Genomic DNA, 23,247 nt, shown 5'->3' with positions numbered 1-23,247 from the left:
CTTATATACATATAAATCCGGTACACCGTGAACCCGCGTCATCGTATCATGAAAATCTCATCCCGTTACAACCATTAATGTGTGATGTACAGTCCAATGACCTGCACGGGGAATGCATGTTATTTATAGTTATCGTTAGTGTTATCTTAATGAAACCAGCTCCGCTGTTTTACCGTCCACTCTCTGGATCGAGTATCTGCTCATGCAAACTCAACAGTTCCTACCGCTGATGGTTAAAAGCATCCAGCGCAGATTCACAGGAAACACAATGATCGGAAAAAAAAGCAACATTACAAGGAGCAGCCACAGCTGATGGATGCAAAGCTGCGAAGTACCCGCACCATGTGTCGTATGAAATCAGAACACACTTACAATCACTACTGACTGACAAACTGCACTGTGAACAGACACACCAGCTGTTCTTCAGTCGTATTTCTGACTAAATAGCCGCTGAAGGAGAGTTTGCTGTAGTATTATACAAAATTTTGGATCTAGACAAACATATATTGCATGTTGTTCATGCAGAATTACTTCAGTACTAGTAGACTGTGAAGGTTCTACATAGTGCTAGGGCTGCTATTGAAATAGCAATATGGCCTATTGCTGCAACGGAGGCGAATAATGTGTCAAAATAACATTTTAAACTTTAGACAATCTTGCGAGTCATCAGTCAAATTAACCAGTTAGATACAAACCTGCCACCCCCCCATGCCCGCTACACAGGAGGAAGTCACATGGTGTGCCCTCAGATACCAGTACGAATAAGTTGGAAACTTTTCCATTGGTGTGACAAGATGTTGGTGTAACTATGTAAACAATATGATTCATGTCCAGTGTTGGTGTGAAGGCCGAGTGCTGTAACCCTGACTGGTAACGCACGTCATAAAGGATGTTGTGAACGTGTCTGCAAGTCTCTACAGTCCTCACCTCTCTCCAATTGCATGCTGGGAAACACTCCCAGCCCCTGCCTGTCTGATCAGGGTTCATTTTTAAAATATTAATAGCATTTATTTTTGGGGGGGGATTCAGTTCAAAGCAAACCTTGCAGAGAATCTACACTTGTAACAGAAGGAGAAGTATTTCCAGTGGATGATTCACTCCCTCCCACTTTGACTTCCACTTGCCTGCATCTCTCTCCTCCCACCAGAGTGACTTGTTTCTTTCACTTTCTGTCACACAGGTGAACAGAGAACATTCTAAAGCAGCGACTGGTCACACGTAACCGAAACATGATGGACCGCGCTGGGAGGATTGAGAATTTGCCAAATACTTTTTGAAGTGTTGATACTTTATAGAATGAATCACATGAACCTAAAGTTTCATGATGGTTTTTTATAGACGTTAAGCAGTTGAAGAGACACAATGTTGAAAATTGGGGGGTAAATAACCGGTGCAACTGAACCTGAACCTTCCGAAGCCATGTCCTTCTCTCACGGAGTATGCCAAGCAACCACATTCTATAAAACACAGCTAATCACATGGCTAATAAACAGCCAATCAGGGACCAGATTGGAGTCATTCACGTGTAAGTGACCCCCAGAACATGGCTCCTTTGAATAATTGAAGCCTGTGCATGAACATGACAATAGAAATCATGCAACCGCTTACATGATGAACAAACGAGCAGTGTGACCCACCGGATGCACATCGCTTCAGCAGAAAGAGATTTAGTAGACGCGTAAAGAACTGTGACTGCGTTGAGAGTGCGAGGGCAAACACCGGATAGATTATAAAACCCAAAACACTGCTGCAAAAGTGGGTCACAGGTTAGGTTGAATGCCAACTTATTGCATCTGTTGGCTACAAATAGGCATGACGCTACAACATGTTTTCATAGCAACATGAGACACCGAATATACTCCAAACAGTCGTTTACGCCCAATTTGTAGGTACGGTGGTCAAAAAAGGAGAAGTGTTCAGATTCCATTGTTTCCTTCTCGATACCGATTCCTGAACTTGCGTATCGGTCGCTATAAAAAAAGGTTTTATAATTCCCTCTCTACCATCTGTTTGACATTGTTGTGAAAAATATAATATAATTATAATTTACCTTCGCCCAATGTTCATTGTTACTGAATGGAGCTTGAATGCATCACATGTGTAACTCACTACAACCTCAACTGGTTAGCTGTTAGCTCCGCTATTTAGCCGCAGGACTGTACGTCAACTAGCTCTCCTCCCGACTACGACACGGATTTGCTGTTCACAATGTAGCATCATCAAAAAAAAAAGAAAGAGTGCATGAGTGTTTACCACAGGTGTGTAGTATTAGTTTGCACTTTTACACTATTAATCTGGCGGGAGGTACAGATTGGGTAGCGAGGGACACATGTTGTTCCTGTGTAGCATAAATGAGCGGATAAATGATATAACGTGATGTTGCATACTCGCCAATCCCCGTTACTGCATTTTAGGCTGTATCAGAGGCCTTTCCAATACCAGTATCGGAACGGCTCTACAAAAAACGAAACCTGCGCGTACTAGTATTGCATTAATCAATAATAGTCATGATAACAAATGTAAAACAAATTTCCTCAACAAGTAGGGACAGCAGACACACGTTGGAACTAACCCTAACCCAACCGGGACATGGTGGACATGCAGTACTGTTAAATTAGGCGTTGGGTATTTTGTCCACCCTCTCAGAGCAGAAGACGGGTCCCTAATGCATATGCATTCAATTTGCCTTATTGCTAATAATGGTCATCCTCTGTCATAGCCATAAGACAGACTTGTGCACGGCCAGCATTCTACCACCAACTAGCATTCAGAGGCAAAACAGAGGTGTTTCCTGTCATTACATAATGTTCATATGCAGGTCAAGTATGTGAGGAAGTCTGGAAGACATTCTCCCGTCTACTCATGTGTCTTAGTCATGTTACCGGCTCCTCAGAGAACCATGAAAGCCATCCTCCCACCTTACAGCTGCTGCTTTCTGTTCTAACGAGTGTTGTTCCTTCCTGGTGTGCAGCTTCCTGTTTATCCATCTCATATTCTAGAGGTGAGTTCACTCATTTGTCCGATGTCATTCACCACCAACACTTGAAGCATATCACAGTGGAGCCGACATCAGGGGCTCTCAACCCTTTGTAACTTAAGGTCCACTTCGGATTGTTAAAAATGTGTGAGAAGCACCTTCCCACATAAATGAGAAAAAAAACATAACGTGACAAAACACAAGTACGGGACGGACGTGAGCTCACAGTTACCTTGACCTTTGACCTCCAATATGTTTGTGCCAAATTTAAAGAATTTCCCTGTCGTCATAACTGATATTGCGTTCACGAGAAAGGAACGGACGGATGGACAACACAAAAAGATAACGCCGGCGTCGGTCGTGTTTTAGTTTAATAAAACGATCGTTTTGTGTCGCTGCATCAGAGAACGATCGCTAGACAACAGCAGCAACACGTTTGTCTCTACCTCATGATGATGGCGAGGTGATATGCAAACGTGCTGGCTCATTGGAATTACGCATTTTAAATTTGATGATGTAAATTTTATTCAATTTACAACAAATTTAATCTAACCATTTGGCAGTACCTCCAAGGCCAACCTCATGTTCTATCTAATGTGGAGCCTGGCATGTGTCATGGGCTACAAACATGGACACATTTATTATTACTTATTATTAGCACAGACAGCAACGTCTCAGCCACACAGACACAAGTTGTGTCGGGGAGTGAAGACGGCATTAAGCTCACAATGCGTCACAAGTGAAAGTCCAAAATCAGCCGTGGAGGAACAACATTAAAACTAGTTTTTAACTTAATCAGACCCGTATTATGTTATAATTAATTCCCATGCACGCTGTTTGGAGTAATCACAGTAGCTGGCTGGTCTGCCGACAGTGTGGAGTCTCTGCCCAGCACGTTCCTGCTGATAACAAACTGATAACGGTAATGGCCGCTGCATAGACTTTATGGCGCGTTCAAGATCTACTCAATAAAAGTAGTAGTAGAGTAGTGGGCGAAGGTAAGTTGTAACGCTATCACGACGTGTTTAGATGTAATCTTGTAAAATGTAGTTTTTGGCGGGAAACAGTTGTTGGAACAGCAATAATAAAGAGATATTAGAGAAGGAATTAGGACCTGTTTAACTTCCTAACACTTCAATATTTAATATATATGATTCAAACAACTAATGCCAAGATGTTTTTTGGAATAAAAAATACAATAATTCATTTTCTAATAATTTGAAATGTGTGTTCTATGCAAATAACCACTATAGATGACAATAACAATGTCAAATGTCGCATGTCGATGTGTCCTTGAGCAAGACACTTAACCCCAAAATTGCTCCCGTAGCTGTGCCTACGGTGTGATAGAATCTGAATTGTAAGTTGCTTTGGATAAAAGCGTCTGCTAAATGACTGTAATGTAATGTAATGTAAAAGGAAATCATTTCGATTTTTTAAAGGTTTACACTGACTTTTAGACGGTTGAAATTATTTTTCGGGACAGTGGTTAGAAAGTTAGTCAATCATACAAAGAAAATCTGAATCTGCAAACATTGGAGCATCCGTATTTCAGTTAATATATTGTAGGAATGTTCCTTCAGCAAAACACCAGAATTGTTTGAAATGCTTCTTCGATCGATAAGTAATAAAAGTACCGCAGTAACAACTCGGTCTCTTTCCTCCGCCTGCCTGTGTCTCTACTTTCCTGCAGGAGGAATAGCACGGGGGGGGGGGGGGGGGGGGGGAAGGGCTCTCTTCTCCCTGATCGGGTGTGGCTGGTTTAGCAGGATCTCTGCATTTTAATGGGATTAGAAACAGGGAGAGTGGCCGATCAGCACGTACCGACACGTAACCTCTACCACCGACTCCACTCGGGTGTCGAGTGTGGAATACAGCAGGACGGAGGGTGACGAGTACGACCTCACCACGGGGACGAGAACTGACGTGTCGGATGCTTTTGACAGGAAGTCCAACTGGAATACGGACACCAGACACGCGGCCCTTTTTAGCTAATCAGCTTTGTTTTTATAGTTATTTCAATGAAAATTGAATTGATCATTTCAAATGACAATTGAATCAATGTTTAAAACAAAAACAAAAAAAGCAGATAAGGAACAAGAGAATAAATGACGTTATAGTTCAGTTAATTGGAATCCTCTAGTACTCATTGACATTATTTCCTCCACACATCACTCACATACCTTGGCAGTCCAATCTTTATTAAGGTAATATATGCATGTGACACATCGCCCATCGCCGTTGGGGTTATCCACATGGCGCACGTATCCCGTACCCTTTCCGGGGTAACACGCCACCATTGCCTGAAGACAGCACAGGAAGACGAAAAGGCGTGATTAGTAAAAAGCAGATACACAGAGAGCACACAAACATATGCATTCAGTGTCTAGATCTCATGTGCAATTTAAACAAGTCAACAGAGGCACTGCATGAATACGAAGGAGGAACAGTTTAAGAGCGCATTAAGTCCACCTGCACCAAGGCTCACACGAGCAGAGACCGATTACTGCACAACCGCCTCGTTATAAAATGTTAAACTAGCGAGAAAATAAACCGGAGATATCGTGCAGCACGTCAACTTCCCCTTGCCTCTTCCTGCTCTATTAGGAGTCGCATGATCTACTTGGGTGTTGGCAGCGAACCCCTATGAGCTCTTGTAAACGTCTTGGTGTAAACAGCGTAGAAAGTTCCATGGAAAAAAAGACTCACACACAAGTGGTGACTCTCACACTGCGACAAAAACACTTGAATTCTCTTCAGAAATAAGACTTGGAAATAAGACCGTGGAAGAAGTGACGGCAATTTTGAAGAGACAAACAAAATCCATCTGATTTATAATCTAATTCACTCGGTTTTCAAACTGCCTGCGATATCAGACTGCATATAGTATTTCGGCTATCGGGCCTTAAAGCTCTGGAAATTGCAGACAACACTTTTGAGACAACATGCAACTGCGTGCTTTTTGTCTTGAAAGGGGAGCCGAGGTGAGTGGTGAACGTGCTCAAAGCCAGAGGGAATAAGATTCAGCCCTCATGCGCCGTGTCTAAGCAGTGATACCACAAACAAAAGGCAAGTTGCTCCACGCACTTGGTTCAACACAAACCATGGCAACGTTATTATAAACACTCACAGCAGACTAAACTCCTTCACTGGCTCTCATGTCAGGGGAGATGATGTCTTTATACGTTTGACTCTCAAATCTTTCAGATCTGCAGGGGAATGATAAGTTATATTTCATCATATTTGGACTTTGAGGAGTTGAATTGAATCAATGAATTTAGAATATGGAAGTCTGCTGGTCCACATACTTCTAGAAAATATACATTTATTCTACTACATAGTAACTGCATTTCAAAATATGTACGTGCAAATTCTTTCCAAGCTCAGCGAGTGGAAAAAAAAACAAACGTCTACATCACACATGCATCTGAATGTTGTTTTCCTACGCATCTGACCATAGTGGTCCACATTGTGCTCACATCTACTGAGTGAATCAGGTCACCACTGCGATGCACGGTATCAGGGCCTTCAAAGCAAAAAAAGCAACAAACGCCAACATAAAGATGATGGGGGGGGGGGGGGGGGGGGGGGAGTCAAACTGACAAAAGGCTTCCTGTCGGTAAGATGCAATACAGTGAGCTTCTCTCTCTGTGTGTGTAATAGAGATGGGGGGGGGGGGGGGGGGGGGGGGGGGGGAAATAAGGACACAGACAGAGGGAGCAGAGGGGTGGGGCTGGACCAGAGGAGAGGAGTGAACTGCTGTAAACTTTGACTCCTGGCCTCGCTCCAGAGGGAGCAGTATTTTAATGGTTGGGCTACGTGCAGAGCGTGAGGAAGGTTGGCTGATCCCCTGCTATGTGGCCCCTCCCACACTTCATTGCATGCTGCAAGGCCGGAGATGGGTAAATAGTCTCGGCGAGGAAATGTGTGGGTTCAAAAGTGTGAGGTGTGTGTGTGTTGGCTGACTGAAGATGTGAGAGCCTTGACACGCTCGCAAAAAATAAATCTGGACACAGCAGTTTCGTCTTTCTTTTCCTGAGACCTGACAGCTGCACAAAGTCTATGAGAGGTTCATTTACAGTGGGAAAACTCAACTCCAGCCCGAGCTCAACTATGCAACTGTGAAAAACCCCAGAGCCAAATATCGCATCACAGTGACTGCATACACAAAAGTGTATACAAATCCAGAGAAAACACATGAGACTGGAATGCAGATCAGCCACTATCTGCAAATGCCGACCTTGTGTGAAACGCTATTTAACTCCAGTTTGACTGTCACGTGATCTGGTCACGAGGACCCAGCAACAAGAGACACCGCTCTTCAGCCGGTGAACCACAGAGGGGCTTGTGGCCGGGACCTTGATGACAAATGCAACATGCGGCAGCAACACAAAGAGTCAGAGTGCAGCAGTTTGTAGAATCAAAAGGTGGAGGAAAACCGCCGATCCTCCGCGATAAAGACATGGTTCACTACAGTGCATGTCAGTCACCAATATTTTCCTTGTTAGATATTGAGATAGCGTCCAGGCAGAAGTTAATATCTTAACGTAACCTGGTGTAAATGAACTACAGGGATCAGAAATTCTTATACACTGCTTCCTTCATCGCCGTCTTCACCTCTGACCTACATCCCCATTTGAGCTCACTTTCCTCTCAGTCGCGTATTCTCCTGCATTAGTCGGCGGCTCTCATTAGGAGGCTGACCCCGCTTGCCGTGTCGTTTGTTTACATTCCGCAGGCACAGCTCCAGAGGCCCACTGGCATTACCAGGCAAGAGTGAATCGATGTTCATTTTAATATCTATTGTTCTTATGAGACAACGGCACCGCTGATAGACAAATGATGTGACAATGGCATTCATTACAATGACTTAATGTCACTGTGATATTGACTGTAAACAGATGCTGGGCATCTAGAATAATTCAATAATTTGAAAAATAGAAAAACATATCCGATTTAATCCCTTAATATCTGAAATGGAGATTATAGACCGAGGATCCTTCTGTTTCGTAAAGACTCATCTGTTGCACACAAGTTGTGCGCCGATTGTTTGTTTTTGTTCCTCATCCTCAATTTGTCTCAGACAACTGCAACTCAGAGCTCAAATGAATCTGCTTAGCGAAGGGTCAATCCTGACCTGGTGCTGACCTGGTCACTTGGAGGGATACACCGATCACTGCGATGCTATCAGTGCATCTTTGGTTTGCGCCGTGCACTGGGGTGGAGCGAAAAGGAAAAGCCACAAGGGGTCTGCTCACTTCACAGAAGAGATGCTTATCTAAAACTTGAGTACAAACGGTTGCGATGGAGAGCTTGCAGCGCAGGGGAGTGTGGGAAATGAGGCGGTTTGGTCCCCAGCTCACCGTTTTATCTGTCAGACAGCGGTGCTGCCTCGAGAGGAAATCCCTGTTTAAAGAAATGACCTAGTTTATTCTTTTCTTCTTCACTGCAGGCCGTAAACAATAGGACGTATACAGCAGCGGCGCTACCCTTCACCCTCAACATGTTGCAGCGGAAAACAAGCACAGTTTTTTTTTGGTATCATTACGCAAATACTCTGAAGGGGATTGCGTAAAGTCTTCGGCCTTGTGCACGCTCTGCTGGTGTCAGTCATTGACAAACAACAGATAAACGCACCGGCTGAACTCTGTGAGCTGCTTAAAGCTCCAGGGCTGCTGCTGATTCCACTCAGACAAGTCATAAAGTCACATAGGGTAAGCCAGCGCGTTGGACACAAACGGCGAGCGACAGCACAACTTCAAAAACTGTCCTGCAATCAGTTGGTAGGTTTTATATTCATGTAAAAAAATTTTTTTTTTAAAAGCCAAGCGAGCTGATCAGACAGTACCGTGTGTGTTTTGTGCGGTAACTGCTCAGCCTGACCGAGTGGCTCCATCGTGCCTGTGTTTGAGCCAAGCAAGCTCACTCGGTAATTGGATCAGTCACTGATACTTTCTCGTTGCCAGTGGTAAAAGACTGCACAGTCAGCAAAATATATATGGAAAAAAATATATAAAAATCCATCACAGTCGCAGTTCAAAAATAGTTGGGTCACAAAGGAAAGAGGTGTGTGTTTGAATAAAGTAACAGAGGCAGGTAATTAAGTCTCTATATCAACCATCAGCTTACGGTTCCCTCTCATTCTGCAAAGAGGCAGGAGTGGTACTTATAAAGTGACTTATTATGATAAATTATTAAACTTATATCTTTAAAAAGCGTTTGTAATGAATAGACGCAACAAACACAATCCTTATAACTTCATAGTTTTTTTCCAAATGCATAATATTTGCCCCACCCACCATAAAAGCTTGGACTCCACTGCTGCGAACAGTCAAAAGGAGAAGAAGTCTTTCTCAAAGCCCCACTTGGCTCACAGCCAGATGCTCCTTAGACAGTCTTGGCACAGTAAACGGAGAGATAAACATCTGCTCACCCAGGGGAGTGCTGTGTCGAATTTGGTGCAATTTGGACACGCGACACATTCAGCATTAATAAACTTTGAATACACAGCGCTCTGTTCAGCCGGGGGGGGGGGGGGGGGGGGGGGGGGGGGGTCGGCAGCGCAGTCCTGTTCGGCTAAATAACCTAGCCAACAGCCGAAGTTGCTGTGAGGAACGTTTAAATGGTTATCGTCAGTCTCAATTTAATAATGATACCTCTATAAAACCAACATACGTAAACGAGAACCTCATCAGCACGGACGGACCCAGACACGGCCTCACTGCCGCCTTAGACCTGCACATTTTTGTTGACAACGTTAACAAAGATGTTCCAGGAGAGGGGCGTGTTTGCATTCGAACGGACACACCGCAATGGGTCGAGGTATATTATCGATTAGGTCCTGCCCAGGTCAGGCAGCCACTGGTGTTTCCAGTGGTGCCAATACGAGCAACGTCCCGTCACCTCAGCACCAAAACCTGTTGGAAGACAGAGAGTGCGTTTACCGTCGCTGGACTCTAAGCCGTCAGTAGCGCCAGTGAAACAGAGAAGCCAAAAGGGTCGGACATCGCTAGGAGAGGCCTTAACCCGAGGCATGACAGGAAAAGCAGCGGTGGAGCAAAAGAAGTAGTTGGTTGTTAGCCAGATCACAAGTGTATTCAGTTACTATGACAGCTAATTGCTAATGGATGTGCTTTGGTTTTAGGGCCACACCGGGACATGTGTCAGCACGTTTCTGCCTCCCATCTTGGTGAGACTCGAAGAACTAGCTCCGGGGAACATCCCCATCTCAACTCCAGCTATTGTTTGCTATAGTCTGGAGCTTATCCACGCACAATGCGTTAAGCTTTGTGGCTTTAAAATGTTCGTGGGAACTGTTGTATCTACAATGACTCGTAGAATCTAGCATTGCAAGACGACTCTGTCATGGCAGGTGTGTTGCTCAGGACCCAATCAAGTGTCGAGTGTGAAGTTTGTACGAGCGGCTCTCGAGGAAGCGGCAAGCAACAATACCACAGGCCGAGGAATCGAGCCGTTCCGAACATACAGTGCTCGGAAACAGAGCACCTTTTCATATTACATATTGCAGCCATACAGCATGTCACATATTAGAAACCCACAGATGATTACAAAGAGACTTTCCCCCAATAACCAGGCTCCCTCCTTAGGGTCTGGGAGCTGTTTTAAAAAAAAGTGATCAAGCCCACAATGGGCAGGACCCCTCTTACAAGGGTTTGGGGGCGACCCACAGTTGGGTCAATTAGCCAAAAATCTAAACAAAAAAAACAGACAACTTAACACGAAACGCCTTTAAAAAAAATGAATGAATAAACAAAATGTCATGTCAATAACTACAAAATGAAACAATAACCTGGTTGACCCAGCTGGAGCACCACGATGGTGCCCTGGTCATGCTTTGCAACGAGTGGACGGCACTCCTCCCCTGTGTAATAATACGTGTACATAATTATTAATACGATTAACACACACACGTTGTTAGCTGCTCTGTATTCATTGTTCCGGTCGTCTCCCTGTTGTTCTGTTAATGTATTGTCCTCGTCTTAAACAAAGGGTTGGCTCATACTTGACCATGGGTGATGAGTGAGCCTGAGCTCTGACTAACGATCACATTCATTGTTTGCTGTGCGATGGTTAAACAATAAGCAGGAAGGAGGTGGCATGCAGGTACTGTAGGCGGGCACAGCCTATAGCGTACTGTAGCGCTGGCTCCACCACCACACAATACGCTTGTATACCGTGAGACAATGGGGGTTTTGCGATGCTGGTAGCGAGGCCATTGAGGGCAATGTTGCAAATCAGTGCAGGGCTGTTTAATGGCAATAAAGGATTTACAGTATTTTCCTCGGTAACAGTTTTCCAATTGAATTTGCAAAACAAATACTTTTTCTCAATCACTTCTTGCTGTTGCAATATAAAATTGCATAGCTTTCATCCATCCATTGCCCACCCCTCTGTTGTATTTAGGGCTGTGACCAACAGTTATTTTCATTTTCGATTCAATGAAAATGTCAGAAATGTACTGAAAAAAACGACAAACACAAACTTCGAAAGCTCAAGCGACATATTTAAAAACGACCAAACAGTCCATTTTTGCTAGCAGCCAGTGGGCATCACAGTCCTGCATGGCTAAATAACGGCTAATGTTGAGGAGGTTTCATTGAGTTTAATTTGGATGCATTCAAGCTCTGTTCAGTAAGAATGTGTATTGGACTATGATAAATCATAACGTTATCACGATGTGATCAAAGGAGCTAAAAAAAAAAAAAAATGTAGTTGTTTCAAAAAAAGATGTTTTCACAGCAATATCAAATAGATATTAGAGAGAGAATTATGACCCGTTTCACTTCCTAACACGAGCTCTAAGCAGCTTACGATACGATCAATCAATGAAATAATCGCTAGAATACTCAACTTAAATAATCGATAGCTGCAGCCCTCATCTAATCCAGTATTTAAACTCCATACTGACATACCAAATGGCATGCTAGTCAGAGTTATCATGTTTCATGTTCAACAACATAACTGCATAATACTGGCTTTGTACACTAGCGGTAAGAATGTTTATAATGCAGCCTCAGCTTAATGAGCTGTTTTAACACGCTGGACACATTGGATTGGGAGTCAGCGAGTCAGCGACAGGACAACCGTGTTGCTGCAACAAACTTTTTAATGTCCCCCGATTGTGCTACGACGGCATCAGCAAGCATTCAACATGCTGGAGCTGCAGAGAAACAAACACGTCCTGCTGCTCGCGACTTCCCGCATTGTTGTCAAGTGAAAAAGAGGAAATGGGAACAATGACATTAAATAATTATTTGGGCAAAATCCTTTTCCTCTATCTTTCCCAATGCGAACTGTGCTAACATTGTGTCGTATCCCTTTGAGCCATTGATACTGGCGGACTTCCATTTGTGCAAGTCATGCTGATTTCCCCTGGTCACAGTCCAGGCGGGTGTTTGCCAAGGCAACTAGGGCAGTAGGTGCTTTGACTCAGTGGCCAGCTGCACAACTGAACCACTCACTGAAATAATGCGCTGTCTGAAAAGCGCTTCATGTCTACTCCACCAAGAACGAAGCTGGTCAGGAGACGCGGCCTAAAAATAACAGCGTTGGCCGATCAGAGCTCGGTGCGAGCACACAAAACAAAAGTACCTGAAGCAGGCTCACTGCTAGATCCTCAAGCACTGTGATAACAGAACACGATACGGTAGAGTGACAGAGTGACAAATATCAAACCGTGACTACCTTCAGAAAGGTTAGTTCAGTGTTCAGGAGGGGGGCTGAGAGCGGCTCCTCTCCTCCTGGGTCAGTCTCGTGTCACAAGGTCAAGGTGCCCAGATCTGGTGGAAAGGGAGAGTCGCGTTTCACACACAAGACAACCGTGTGCTGAGCTGAGACAAGGTGGACATTGCTTTGGGTTGACAGTAACAGAAATAACGACACCGTAGAGTAATATGTTGATTATTTTCTTGAGTAATCATTGAGTTGCTTGGTCTATAAAATGGTGAAAAATATTGATCAGTGTTTCCCTAAACCCAAGGCGACGTCCTCAAATGTCTAGTTTTCTTCACAACTCAATTATATATTTCATATAGGAGTTAAGAGACAGGAAAGTATTCGCTTTTAAGCTAGAATCAGAGAATTTTGACTCAAACCGATTAATCGAACGGTCGACAACTCATCGAAAGGTTGTTGCAGCTCTACTTTGTCTGCCACCTCTACAGCGAGCTCAGGGTTGCAGTCAGCTACAGAAGAGCATCCCTGCAGCACAGTACGGCTTCACACTGCCCGACACTGTTTACCAAATGGCTGCAGCTCCTTCACACACATCCAAATTATTTTACCATAAGAAATGACAGCACAAAATGTGATATGCACAATTTTGATTGTGTAAGCTGGGCGTCTTCCTCGTTTCTGTGCGCACGCACTTCGCAGCAGCACGTGTCGAATAGAGCTGCGTGGAGAACATGTGCGGTGTGTTACACAGCCTCAAGTATATGAACAAATGTATTCGGCACAAGATGACAGAATGTCTTACAGCTCCAGCTCTACTTCTGCTGAGTGATAGCTGCAAAACGTGCTTCTCATTTGGTCCTATGGAGCCAGAGCACTGCTGGTTTCAACCCACCTGGTCGCGTGACAGGTGTATTTCGGCAGACCAGCAGGGCTCTAACTCCCGGCGGACACCACTGGCTTTCATGCATGAAAAATACCCAGCATTCACAGTGCTGGTTGTGTCTTACCACCTGCTGCAATACTTACTTTTGTCCTTCCATTTATTTTGTAGTTTCCCAGTTTGCCGTTACAATGTCTGATCAGGTCGTCCATGCGACTCATTAGAATGCGGATCGTCTCGCAACCGGCCTCCCTCCCCTCTATCCACGTGATTTTGTCCCCTCGTATGTCTTTAGTGGAGTCGCTTTTTTGACTGACCAACTGTCCGTCCGTGAACTTGCCCGTTTTGTGCAGCGCTTGGACATTTTCCAAAATGCCTAACCCGGTTTCAGCTCCTAAATAGTTGTCCACCACGCAGATGCCGTGCTTGTTCATGCACGGGACTATGTACTCCACGGCGAGTTTCTGAGGGGATGAGCTGGTCTGTCCGTTAGGTGTGGCGGTGTTGTTGGACCGGTCCTCTTTCGGTCCGTCATCGTCCCCCGATACCTCTGTGTTTGTGGGTTGTGGTAGAGACGCACTGTCCACCTGCTCGGGACTTATCTTTTCCCGGTTTTTCTCCGGTGCCTTGTCGTCCCCCGACGGCGGCGGCGGCGGAGGAGGAGGCGGCGGCGGCGGCGGCTCGGGCTTCTGTTTGGGAAGCTGCGCCTTGTCCATCTCCTTACAAATGAGCTTGTGTTTCTTCCAGTGCTGTTTCTGGTGCGCCTTGCTACAGTAGAAGGAGCTCCGGCACCTACCACACTTGAGGAGGTTCTCCATTTTCCCACAAAGTTCACAGTACTGCTGGTCTCGGTCCAGATCGCTCTGCTCCATGTTTGCGGCTACACCGGGTGCACTGCGCCTTTAATTCCGATCCTTCACACGCGCCCTGCTAACAGACAACTTTGGAGTCGATCCTCAGCCTCTGCCACGCTACACCGAGCGAGACGGAAAAGTAAGACTCAAAACCCCGCCATTTTATCAAACTGGGTCCTTCTCCATACCTTGTATCAGTGAAATAATGCACCAACGTGCGCCCTGGACCTAGCATTTCGGGCTTGGTCGAGGACTTCGGCGGGCTAGCTGTCGGTCCAAGGGTAGTGCATGGCGCCTCTCGGTGTGTGTGCTCAGCCTGTCTGTGGGCCTGCCTGCTCTGACGTCACACACAAGCACCGCCCCCCTAGTGCTGCCTTCGCGGGCTGTCGGACAAACGACGACGTTCAATGATGTGGCTTGAGAGCTGCTTAAAAAAAAACGTGGAAGTCGTTAATTTAAGCGAATAGGGAGCATGTCCTTGTTCATGTATGATTAAGCCCGCCTCCGGTCAATCAATAAAATAATACACACAGTAATATAGTAATATGTGTCATCTTTACCAGAGCACTCACCTCCAGTTGTGCAGCCTTAGTGATTATTCTCTATAATCATGTTCACTGACAGTTAAAGGTATAAGTAAATGTAGGCTACTCAGGTAGTGCACAGTGCTTAATGAGTACAATTTTGAGATATTTGTACTTTACTTGAGCATTTCAATGGTATGCTACTAAACACTACTCAACAGTAAATTAGTTCCACCTTAGCTACCTCATTACAATGCTACTTACAGATGAATGCATTTATCCAATAATATTCAACGATATTCATAATATATAAAAATGATACAACAGTCTGAATATCATGGAATGAACTGCATGTTAGTACTTTTTTTAATACAAATACATCTGAAGAACTAATTAATCTGTACTTCTACTGAAGTGAACTTTTGAATAAAACACCTTTACTTGTAATGAAGAATATTTACAATGTGGTAATGCTATTTTACTGAGCTAAAATACTTGAATTATTGATCCATAGATATGTGCAGGAGTGTTTTTTGTGCAAAATATTGTGAATATGGAAAGTGTGTCTGCACTACAGTTAAAGGACAAGTGATGTAGGCTATCAAAGTTTTGGCTCAGAGCATCGCTGACAAATGTGACAAATGTTATTCCTGCAGTAGCACAAAGTAGCTCGCTGCAGCAAGCTACTTATTATCATTATGCATCATATCATCATATGATGCATAATTATTATCATCATATGATGCATAATTATACATCATATGATAATTATACATCATATGATGTATAATTATCCACTATATATATTATAAAATGTGATGTATAACTATCCACTATATATATTATAAAACATAAACTTATTTTGAATAACAGAGTAATTGCGAAAACCCAGCAGGTCGAAAGCTCGAATATAAGAGCTTGAATGGAGCACCTGAAGGCATCGTGATTGAACGTCGGTGTTGTCCCCTCATTCCTGGCTCGCATGTGTGAAATTCCTTTCACACAACAAAAGAATATTTTGCATAAATATTTTGCGGGTTTTACATAGACTGATCAATGAGTTAGTGTGCGGTTATGAAGCTCGTGATTGCGCTTTATAGGGACTTATAACGACCATCGGAATGCATATTGTAACACATTTTGATTAGATTTTTTTTTTTTTAAATGAAGCACCACCAAGCATCGGCTGAATATACCATTATATACACTGATGGGGTTCAGTCACTGATCAAACAATAGAAACCGGTGATTGAATGACGGGGAGTGTGCTGTGCAGAAGCAAGGCGCAAGCTCAAGTTGGCACCAGACGTGTGGCACGTACACAGTCTGCAGGAGTCCCTGGAGGAGGGGTTACAGTAGAGAAGCGAGTAATCGGATCAAGAAAGGTTGGATGAAACATACTTTAATAGCAACAAATGACACCGGCCAATCTAGGGTGGCAGTCTGGAGATGTCTGGTTGCTCAATCTGGGTTTTTACTTGAAACAGAGAGTATTTTAGCTCCAAGGGTGGGCACGTGTGGGCACTCCCTATTGAATACATTTTACATAGGAGCATGCCTATAATTTGTAAATATAGTTTCTGCAACAATCAATCACACACAGAATGCTTCATAAAATTATTTTATAAACATATCATTGGATATATTCCAGGTCAAGCACATCTTAAAATATACAATTAATTGTGGTCGGTCTATAGTTTAATTTATTTGTAAATGTTTTGAATTACTTAAAAAATAAAGAATATGCAAATATGACTTGACTATGTTGGGAAAATGCCGTAATAAAACAAATGTCACATTCTGATGGTACTACATCTCCCATAATGCATTTCCCGTTCCCTGCTACGTGTGTATACAGCGCCGAAGCCCCTCGAATAATGCTGACCACATGGATGCCTGTTATTAAAAACAAGTAAACACGATTTCTTTCGCATTGTGGGATGTTTAGACTTTATTGAGCGATGGTAGCTTTCATGTCTAAACGCATCTGTTTTGTCTGGTGCTCTTTGTAACCCCTGACGGGTGTAAAGCACCAGTTTACGTTACTCTGCCTCGTTACAGTCGGTCGGCAGCACGGACTTGTGTCGCTAAAACAGTTCCATTAAATAACTAACAGCATAGACCGAGCTTATACGTGTTAAATATATTTAAAGAAGACATTTCAACACCGCAGGCATGAATAGGCGAGAAGGTAAGTCCAGTTTTGAGACTCGACTCAGAGTAGCAACGTGTTCAGGTTATTGTCGGTTGTTGTCATCAGCGCGGTAACTCCAGTAAAACGTGTCGTTCATAAAGTAGTTAGCTCACATTAACATGTGCTATGCTAGCTGTAAACACTGAACTGTAGAGACATGATTCGTGTATTGCTCCACTCTTTTTACAGCACTGCTAACTGAGTTTCTGTATGTGTTAGTGTTGGTCCTAGCACCATAAGGGCTGTAATGATCAATTATTCTCATTGTTGATGAAACAGACCGCTGTTTTCTCGTTTAATTCATTATTGATTTGGTCTGCAAAATGTGTGACTGGAAAACAATGCCGCAAACCCAAAGTTAGTCTCCAAATAGCTAAGTTAGCTAGTCGCTTAATTATCATAGACAACTATTGAACGAGGCAGATACAACGTTACATGATTGCGAAGCTGAAACCAATGATTGTTTTGGGGGGAATTTGTGATTCAAAACAGCATTAAACGATGAAACTATTATCAAAATTGTTGCAATTTATCAGCTATTTGCTTAAGTTCAAGAGGTTCTCCAGTATTACACTTGCATTACGTTTGTGGACTTATGGTGAAGAGACAGGTTCAAAAAATAATAATAATAATGTAATAAAAAATATAATAAACAATTGTCAAAGTATCCTAATTTTGACTCCCAAAAATGGGCCAAGCTAAAAAAAAAAATCCAGATCCTACAATTCCCACAATGCATCTCTGTACTGGTGTCTTTTGTTAGTCCCCCATGCTGTATGCACACCGTATGTGTTTCAAAGCTTTATATCCACCGTTTGTTACACAGACCGTTAAATATATAGTCTTTAAGTCCACAGCTGAAGTCTAAATACTGCTGTTAACATCAGGGTAAATATGACTAAACTTGTCTCCATGTACCAAATCGGTGGAGCGCCTCTCTGATTTGCCAAGGCCAGTTTAGAGAAAGTGACTTTTATTATTGAAGACGAGCTGCAGCTTCACCGGACTCTTTCTGCCTCGTGTCAGGTGAAGGATGTCCCCGGAGAAACGCTGATGCGGTGCAGGATGCCAACTCATCCTCACCTGTCATTGCTGCTTTCAAAGGTAACTGCATCCTCAGCATTTTCACTGCATTCTCCACCCAAATGTTCTGCTGTAATTTAATTTGTGTTAAGACATTATCACTCAAACTAACCTTTTTTGTGTTTTTCCTCCTGTCTTTTAAGTTTTCCAACAGGAGCTCGACACCAAACACGACAAACATGAGCGTCTCGTTAAGATCAGTCGAGACGTCACCATCGAAAGCAAGAGGACCATTTTTCTTTTACATAGAGTGACCAGGTATATACTGTCGTAACACCAGTTTGGAACGTGTTAGAGGATTTCTCGCTAATTTGATGATTGACATGTTTGACAAGTTGTTTTTTTTTCAGTTTCAAGAGACGGTTGTTTGAATAACGCAATGTAACTTCTGCTTTAGAGAGTATTTTAAAGCAATGTGCATCTTGCAGACTTTGCATTTCTAATTTTTCTTCTGTGTGTTCTCCCGGGGCTGGAAGTGTACCAAATGCAGATGATATCCTGAAAGAAGCGGACGTGAAACTGGATGCAGTCAGGCAGAAAATTGGTCAAATTGCCGAAGAACTCAGAGGAGAGGACATCTTTCAGTTTCACAGAGCTTTCACAGCAGGTGAGTTTAAAGTTGACCCTTTTTTTTGTTTAAGAAGCCCTTTAATAAAATGTACATGATTGTCATTATCTTTATGATATTGCAGTTTTTAATGAGAGTGCATGTGAAAATGTTCAAGGTTAAGTTTTCAGAAAAACACGTGATGTAAAGACTTAAAAATGAGCAGAAAATACTTTTGGTCCTTTTCAAAAATCTTTGATAGGTTTATATCCAGTTAATGAGAAACTTATAAATATTCTAGCATAAATTAGCAGCTAGGATATAGAGCCATGTACAATAAGGCAACAAGCTAACGTTTCTGCCACTCTAGTGGTCTAGCTGTAGGGATGGTTGTGTGTCCACTTTAGTCCAGACTGAAATATCTCAATGACATTTTGCACAAACATTCATGTCCCCCTCAGGTTGCTGCTGAACACCAGCATGTTCAGCTCAAGGGACTGCTGACATTACAGCCCCACGGAGCCACATGGCTGTACTGTGTCCTCCAATACCCATAATACCATACTATTTAGTATGCCAGAAATGCATTTGGTATGTCCCAATATATAGTATGTCAAATGCAGAAAATACCAGAATGACCTATTGCATCCGGTGGCATTTTGTAGTATGCGAGCCAGCATGCTTTTCTGGCTATTCTGACCCACAATCCTGTGCGCAGCAATATATGAGCAAGAGGGTCAAAGGTCAAGGTGCCATAGTATGAAGTAGTTTGTCCAAATCGACAGTTCGTACTTCGCAAGGGCAGCTGCAGTACGTGCTAACGGTAAAAAGAAAAAGAATGCGATTTGGAACGCAGTGTCAGGAATTGCACCATATATATAATTTCTTTCAATATATTGCATACAAATATATCTTTCATTTCATAAATCTGTCTTTCAGTTTTATACAGTAATTCTGAATTTATTCACCTTCTGTGCAAAGAGTCCTAATTGTCCTGCATTCTAATCTGGCATTAGCACATCATTTTACTACAATGACTTGATCACATTGAGTTACATTTGATCACATGCTGTTCAATCCCGTCCCTCATGCTAAAAGAGGCCACCTTGTGTAGCTGAGTAATGCAAAAAGTCTGGCATTCATTTCTTCAAATGTAATAATAAATTCCTTATTTGAGAAATGAGCTCCACTAAGGGGCCGTGGTCCAAAATGTAATTAGGATCTCTGCTGAACTGGGGTCCCCTGAGTCGTCCTCTTTGTTGCAAAGTCACTGACAGTGTGAGAGCGTGACCTTGATGCAGGCCTGGATATGATAGACACGCCCTGATAAAACTCTGATCAACTTGTTTCCCCACTAGCATCAATGTCGGTTTTTGTTAGCGTAGCCAACGTGTCTGCGGCGTTGGGGGGAAAAAGCATTACAGGGAGCGAGGGTGAGCCGTTATCTAGCAGCTGGGGAAGTCATTTTTAGATTGCGGTCACTCAGGAATCACCACTGCAACATCCGCGACGTGACCAGTGGCAGTTCCCACCAATTAGACGCTTCACCCCCCCCCCCCCCCTCACACACACACATTTTTATCGTTTTTATTAGATTGAGACTGGGCTCGCTGCTCGGCCTCTCCAGATAATCTTGGCTGGACCAGAAGTCTCCAGGCCTGTGTAATGGGTCTGCTTTTTTTTGTTGTTGATATATATAAAGACCATCAACGACGACGTGGGCTAAATCTGAACTAATTGCCACTGATAACAGGGCAGCGCGGCTCCGGGATAAGCTCTTCAGCTTGACCCAGCTAGCAGCTTTGAGACGGTGCAAACACAAATGTACCGGCAGGGCTTTTTTTCCCCAGAGTTCACCTGCAGCTCAGTGAACCACTCGGTGGTCAAACATTGAGCTCAAATTTATCTGTAAATTATCTTCGGCCATGCATAAATGTTTATTAAAGCTACTGATCCAGTCATGCCTCAACTTTTCCAACAGCTGTGCCAGTAAAATCTCTTTTCCTTGAGTCATTGTTAAGACATCAACCTTTATCTTTTTTTTTTTCGCAGTCTAGTGACCGAAGGTAACCTCTGCTTCAGACTAAATAACACAAACAGCTCCTGGCAGGAAGTTCAGGAACTAACTCTGCCTGCCTCAAAGCCTGTGTCACCTTTTCATGTCATTTCCTGTCCCTCTTAGATTCCCTCTAAGCCCACTGGCAATGTTTAGATGTTTGTTTATTGTTGATAAAGGTTATGGAAAATGTGTCAAATGACTACTAGTACTTTCTACATGAGAATAGGATATGGTCCCGCTTGTAAGCAGTTCATTTAAAACCCATGACTATGTAAATATTAACTAAGTATTTCTCCATAACAGTAAATATGAATGGCTTAATAAGCAAAAAAACAAGTTCTGAAAAAACCCAGATCATCTAAATAATTAAAAAGTTGATTAATAGCTGCATTCGTAATGAAGTGCTGCCCAATTAGCATATGAAACTGGCACCAGAGAATGTAAACATGTGCATCGATTATGATATATGTGTGAAATAATAATACAACGTACCTCACTCTACTTACCAAGGGCGCATCGGGTGCACTGCAGTGTTCCCGGAGCCAAACATAGCACAGAGATGCTGCGGATGTAAAACACAGTCGGTTCACAGACGGTTAGTAGGAATGTAAACACGTGTGTCCACACAGTGTTGATTTACAATGACAGAAATCTCTCTTTGGAAACAACCAAAACCTTTCAGAGTTTGGCAGAAAATGTGTCTAAGCACAGGACTCCATCGCTCCGAGACACTGACTGAGATCATATTTTTTGGGAGTCCTTTCAAAATTCATCATGACTAAGCTCTTAAGTCAAGTCATGACGAATGAGGTGGAGATGAACCACGTTCTCTTCTCGCCTCTCTGTAGCGCGCTGCGGTTCACCACGCTGAGATAGGAGGCTCCCGCTTTTGAAGTTCAATTGCCGTTCCGAAAGTAAACTTCGGACACAAAGTCTTCCGTCCTGTGATTATTTGATGGCTGTTTACACGGGGCCAGAAAACAAATGAGGTCATCGCAGCTCGCTACCAAAAAAAAAATGACCACAATCAAAACGACAGCGACAGGAAACAGGTTTTATTTGAGTCATTATCTACATCTAGGATCTACACTGTGCAGATAGCATGCAGTGTTTATACACACTCCACATGCTGTGCTCATCTGATACACAGTTGATCTGCATGTATTCCGTTGGCGGTCCATTTCAACGTGATTTCATGCATTTAGGAATCCAGGAGTATGTGGAGGCCGTGTCTTTCCTGCACTACATCCGCCATCGCAGCCTCATCAGCCTGGAGGAGATCAACGCCAGTCTGGTGTTCATGAGACCGGAGAAGGTAGATGACAAGGTAAATTTAAAGAAGCTGCATGCACTTGTGTTTGTTTTGTCATCTCATGTAGAGTAGCAAAACCATCTCAGTATTGGCTGCAGTACGGAGAGGTATGGCACACAAAGGCAACATTGGGTGTAACCTTGTACCACAATTATGTGTCAATATGTCACTTTATCCACTCAGCCAGCTATTCTTCGAAGACGACGGGTGTGCCCGTTGATGCAGGCAAAATTGCTTGAACCTCAATATTTTGGAGTCAAAGCATCATCACCGTGCTTGAGAAAAATTGGAGTTTGCTTATTTGAAGCCCGGCCGAAGCAGAGGGAGACAACATAACAATCACATTTTGCAACTATTGCTGTCTGCATCAATCTTGTGTGTAAATCCTGCCGGGAGAAGAATTTCTAGGCACAATCTGTCTAAAAGCAATCATCCCTAATCGTTCGTAATCTCTGTCTCTTTCTCGTCGTGTTTTCCATCTCAGGGCTCAGCCGAAGCGCCGCAGGCGGGCGGTCCGGTCCTGACCTTCCAGGTGACGCCCTCCGACTACCTGCTCGGCGTGGCCGACCTGACCGGAGAGCTGATGCGCATGTGCATCAGCAGCGTGGGCAACGGCGACATCGACACGCCCTTCCAGCTGAGCCAGTTCCTGCGGCAGATCCACGACGGCTTCTCCTACATCGGCAACACGGGCCCGTACGAGGTGTCCAAGAAGCTGCACACGCTGCGGCAGAGCCTGGGCAAAGTGGAGGACGCCTGCTACGCCCTGCGCGTCCGCGGCTCGGAAATCCCCAAACACATGTTGGCCGACGTGTTCTCCAGCAGGACCGCACACCTCGACCCCGAGGAAGGAGTGGTTTGAGTCCCGCGCAGCCTCTGCAACGCTGTTCACGATCTCTGTGGTGTCATTGTCCGCTTTAGTTGTGCTCCGGTTTGATGTTTGTCTGTATTTTTAATGGAGTTTGACGGATGTTTGATTATGGTTCGTGACATGCTTGTTAATTTTGTTTTTATTGTTCGAATAAAAACAGTGTTACAATAGACAATGTATTATTTTTCTTTGATAAGGATCTGATGACTTCAGTTGTTTTTGCATGAATAAAAGTTCTGTGCCAAATATG

At 43.6% G+C, this 23,247-nt stretch overlaps 2 protein-coding genes across 3 annotated transcripts in view; one reads left to right on the top strand and one right to left on the bottom strand.

Moving 5' to 3' along the window:
• Positions 1–14,726, bottom strand: part of egln1a (egl-9 family hypoxia-inducible factor 1a) — a 16,907-nt gene extending 2,181 nt beyond the window's left edge. Inside the window, exons 1-2 of one of the 2 annotated variants that reach the window (XM_076076700.1) lie at positions 13,700–14,726; positions 5,161–5,280 (exon numbers count right to left, since the gene is read on the bottom strand). In XM_076076700.1, coding sequence (XP_075932815.1) covers positions 5,161–5,280; positions 13,700–14,425 — 846 coding nt within the window. In that variant the 5' untranslated portion in view covers positions 14,426–14,726. The remainder of the gene's footprint in view (positions 1–5,160; positions 5,281–13,699) is intronic. The other variant, XM_076076701.1, reaches the window with a different exon arrangement.
• Positions 14,727–16,858: 2,132 nt separating this feature from the next.
• tsnax (translin-associated factor X) lies at positions 16,859–23,247 on the top strand. The gene is made up of 6 exons (XM_076076702.1): positions 16,859–17,122; positions 18,152–18,229; positions 18,352–18,466; positions 18,685–18,815; positions 22,020–22,141; positions 22,611–23,247. Exons 1-6 carry the CDS (start codon positions 17,107–17,109, stop codon positions 22,986–22,988), a joined length of 840 nt encoding a protein of 279 aa, XP_075932817.1. The 5' UTR covers positions 16,859–17,106; the 3' UTR covers positions 22,989–23,247.

This window comes from Anarhichas minor, unplaced genomic scaffold (assembly GCF_050575085.1).
Source record: "Anarhichas minor isolate MPS153535 unplaced genomic scaffold, ASM5057508v1 ptg000058l, whole genome shotgun sequence".
Taxonomy (NCBI): domain Eukaryota; kingdom Metazoa; phylum Chordata; class Actinopteri; order Perciformes; family Anarhichadidae; genus Anarhichas; species Anarhichas minor.
Note: the sequence above shows the minus strand (reverse complement) of the source record. Positions and strands in the feature narration are given on the sequence as shown.

What these genes read in the sequence shown, in the direction of transcription:
- tsnax (XM_076076702.1), top strand. An exon ending in TGTCATTGCTGCTTTCAAAG is followed by an intron (nt 18,230 to 18,351) that starts GTAACTGCATCC and finishes CTGTCTTTTAAG; the next exon opens with TTTTCCAACAGGAGCTCGAC. An exon ending in CGGAGAAGGTAGATGACAAG is followed by an intron (nt 22,142 to 22,610) that starts GTAAATTTAAAG and finishes TTTCCATCTCAG; the next exon opens with GGCTCAGCCGAAGCGCCGCA.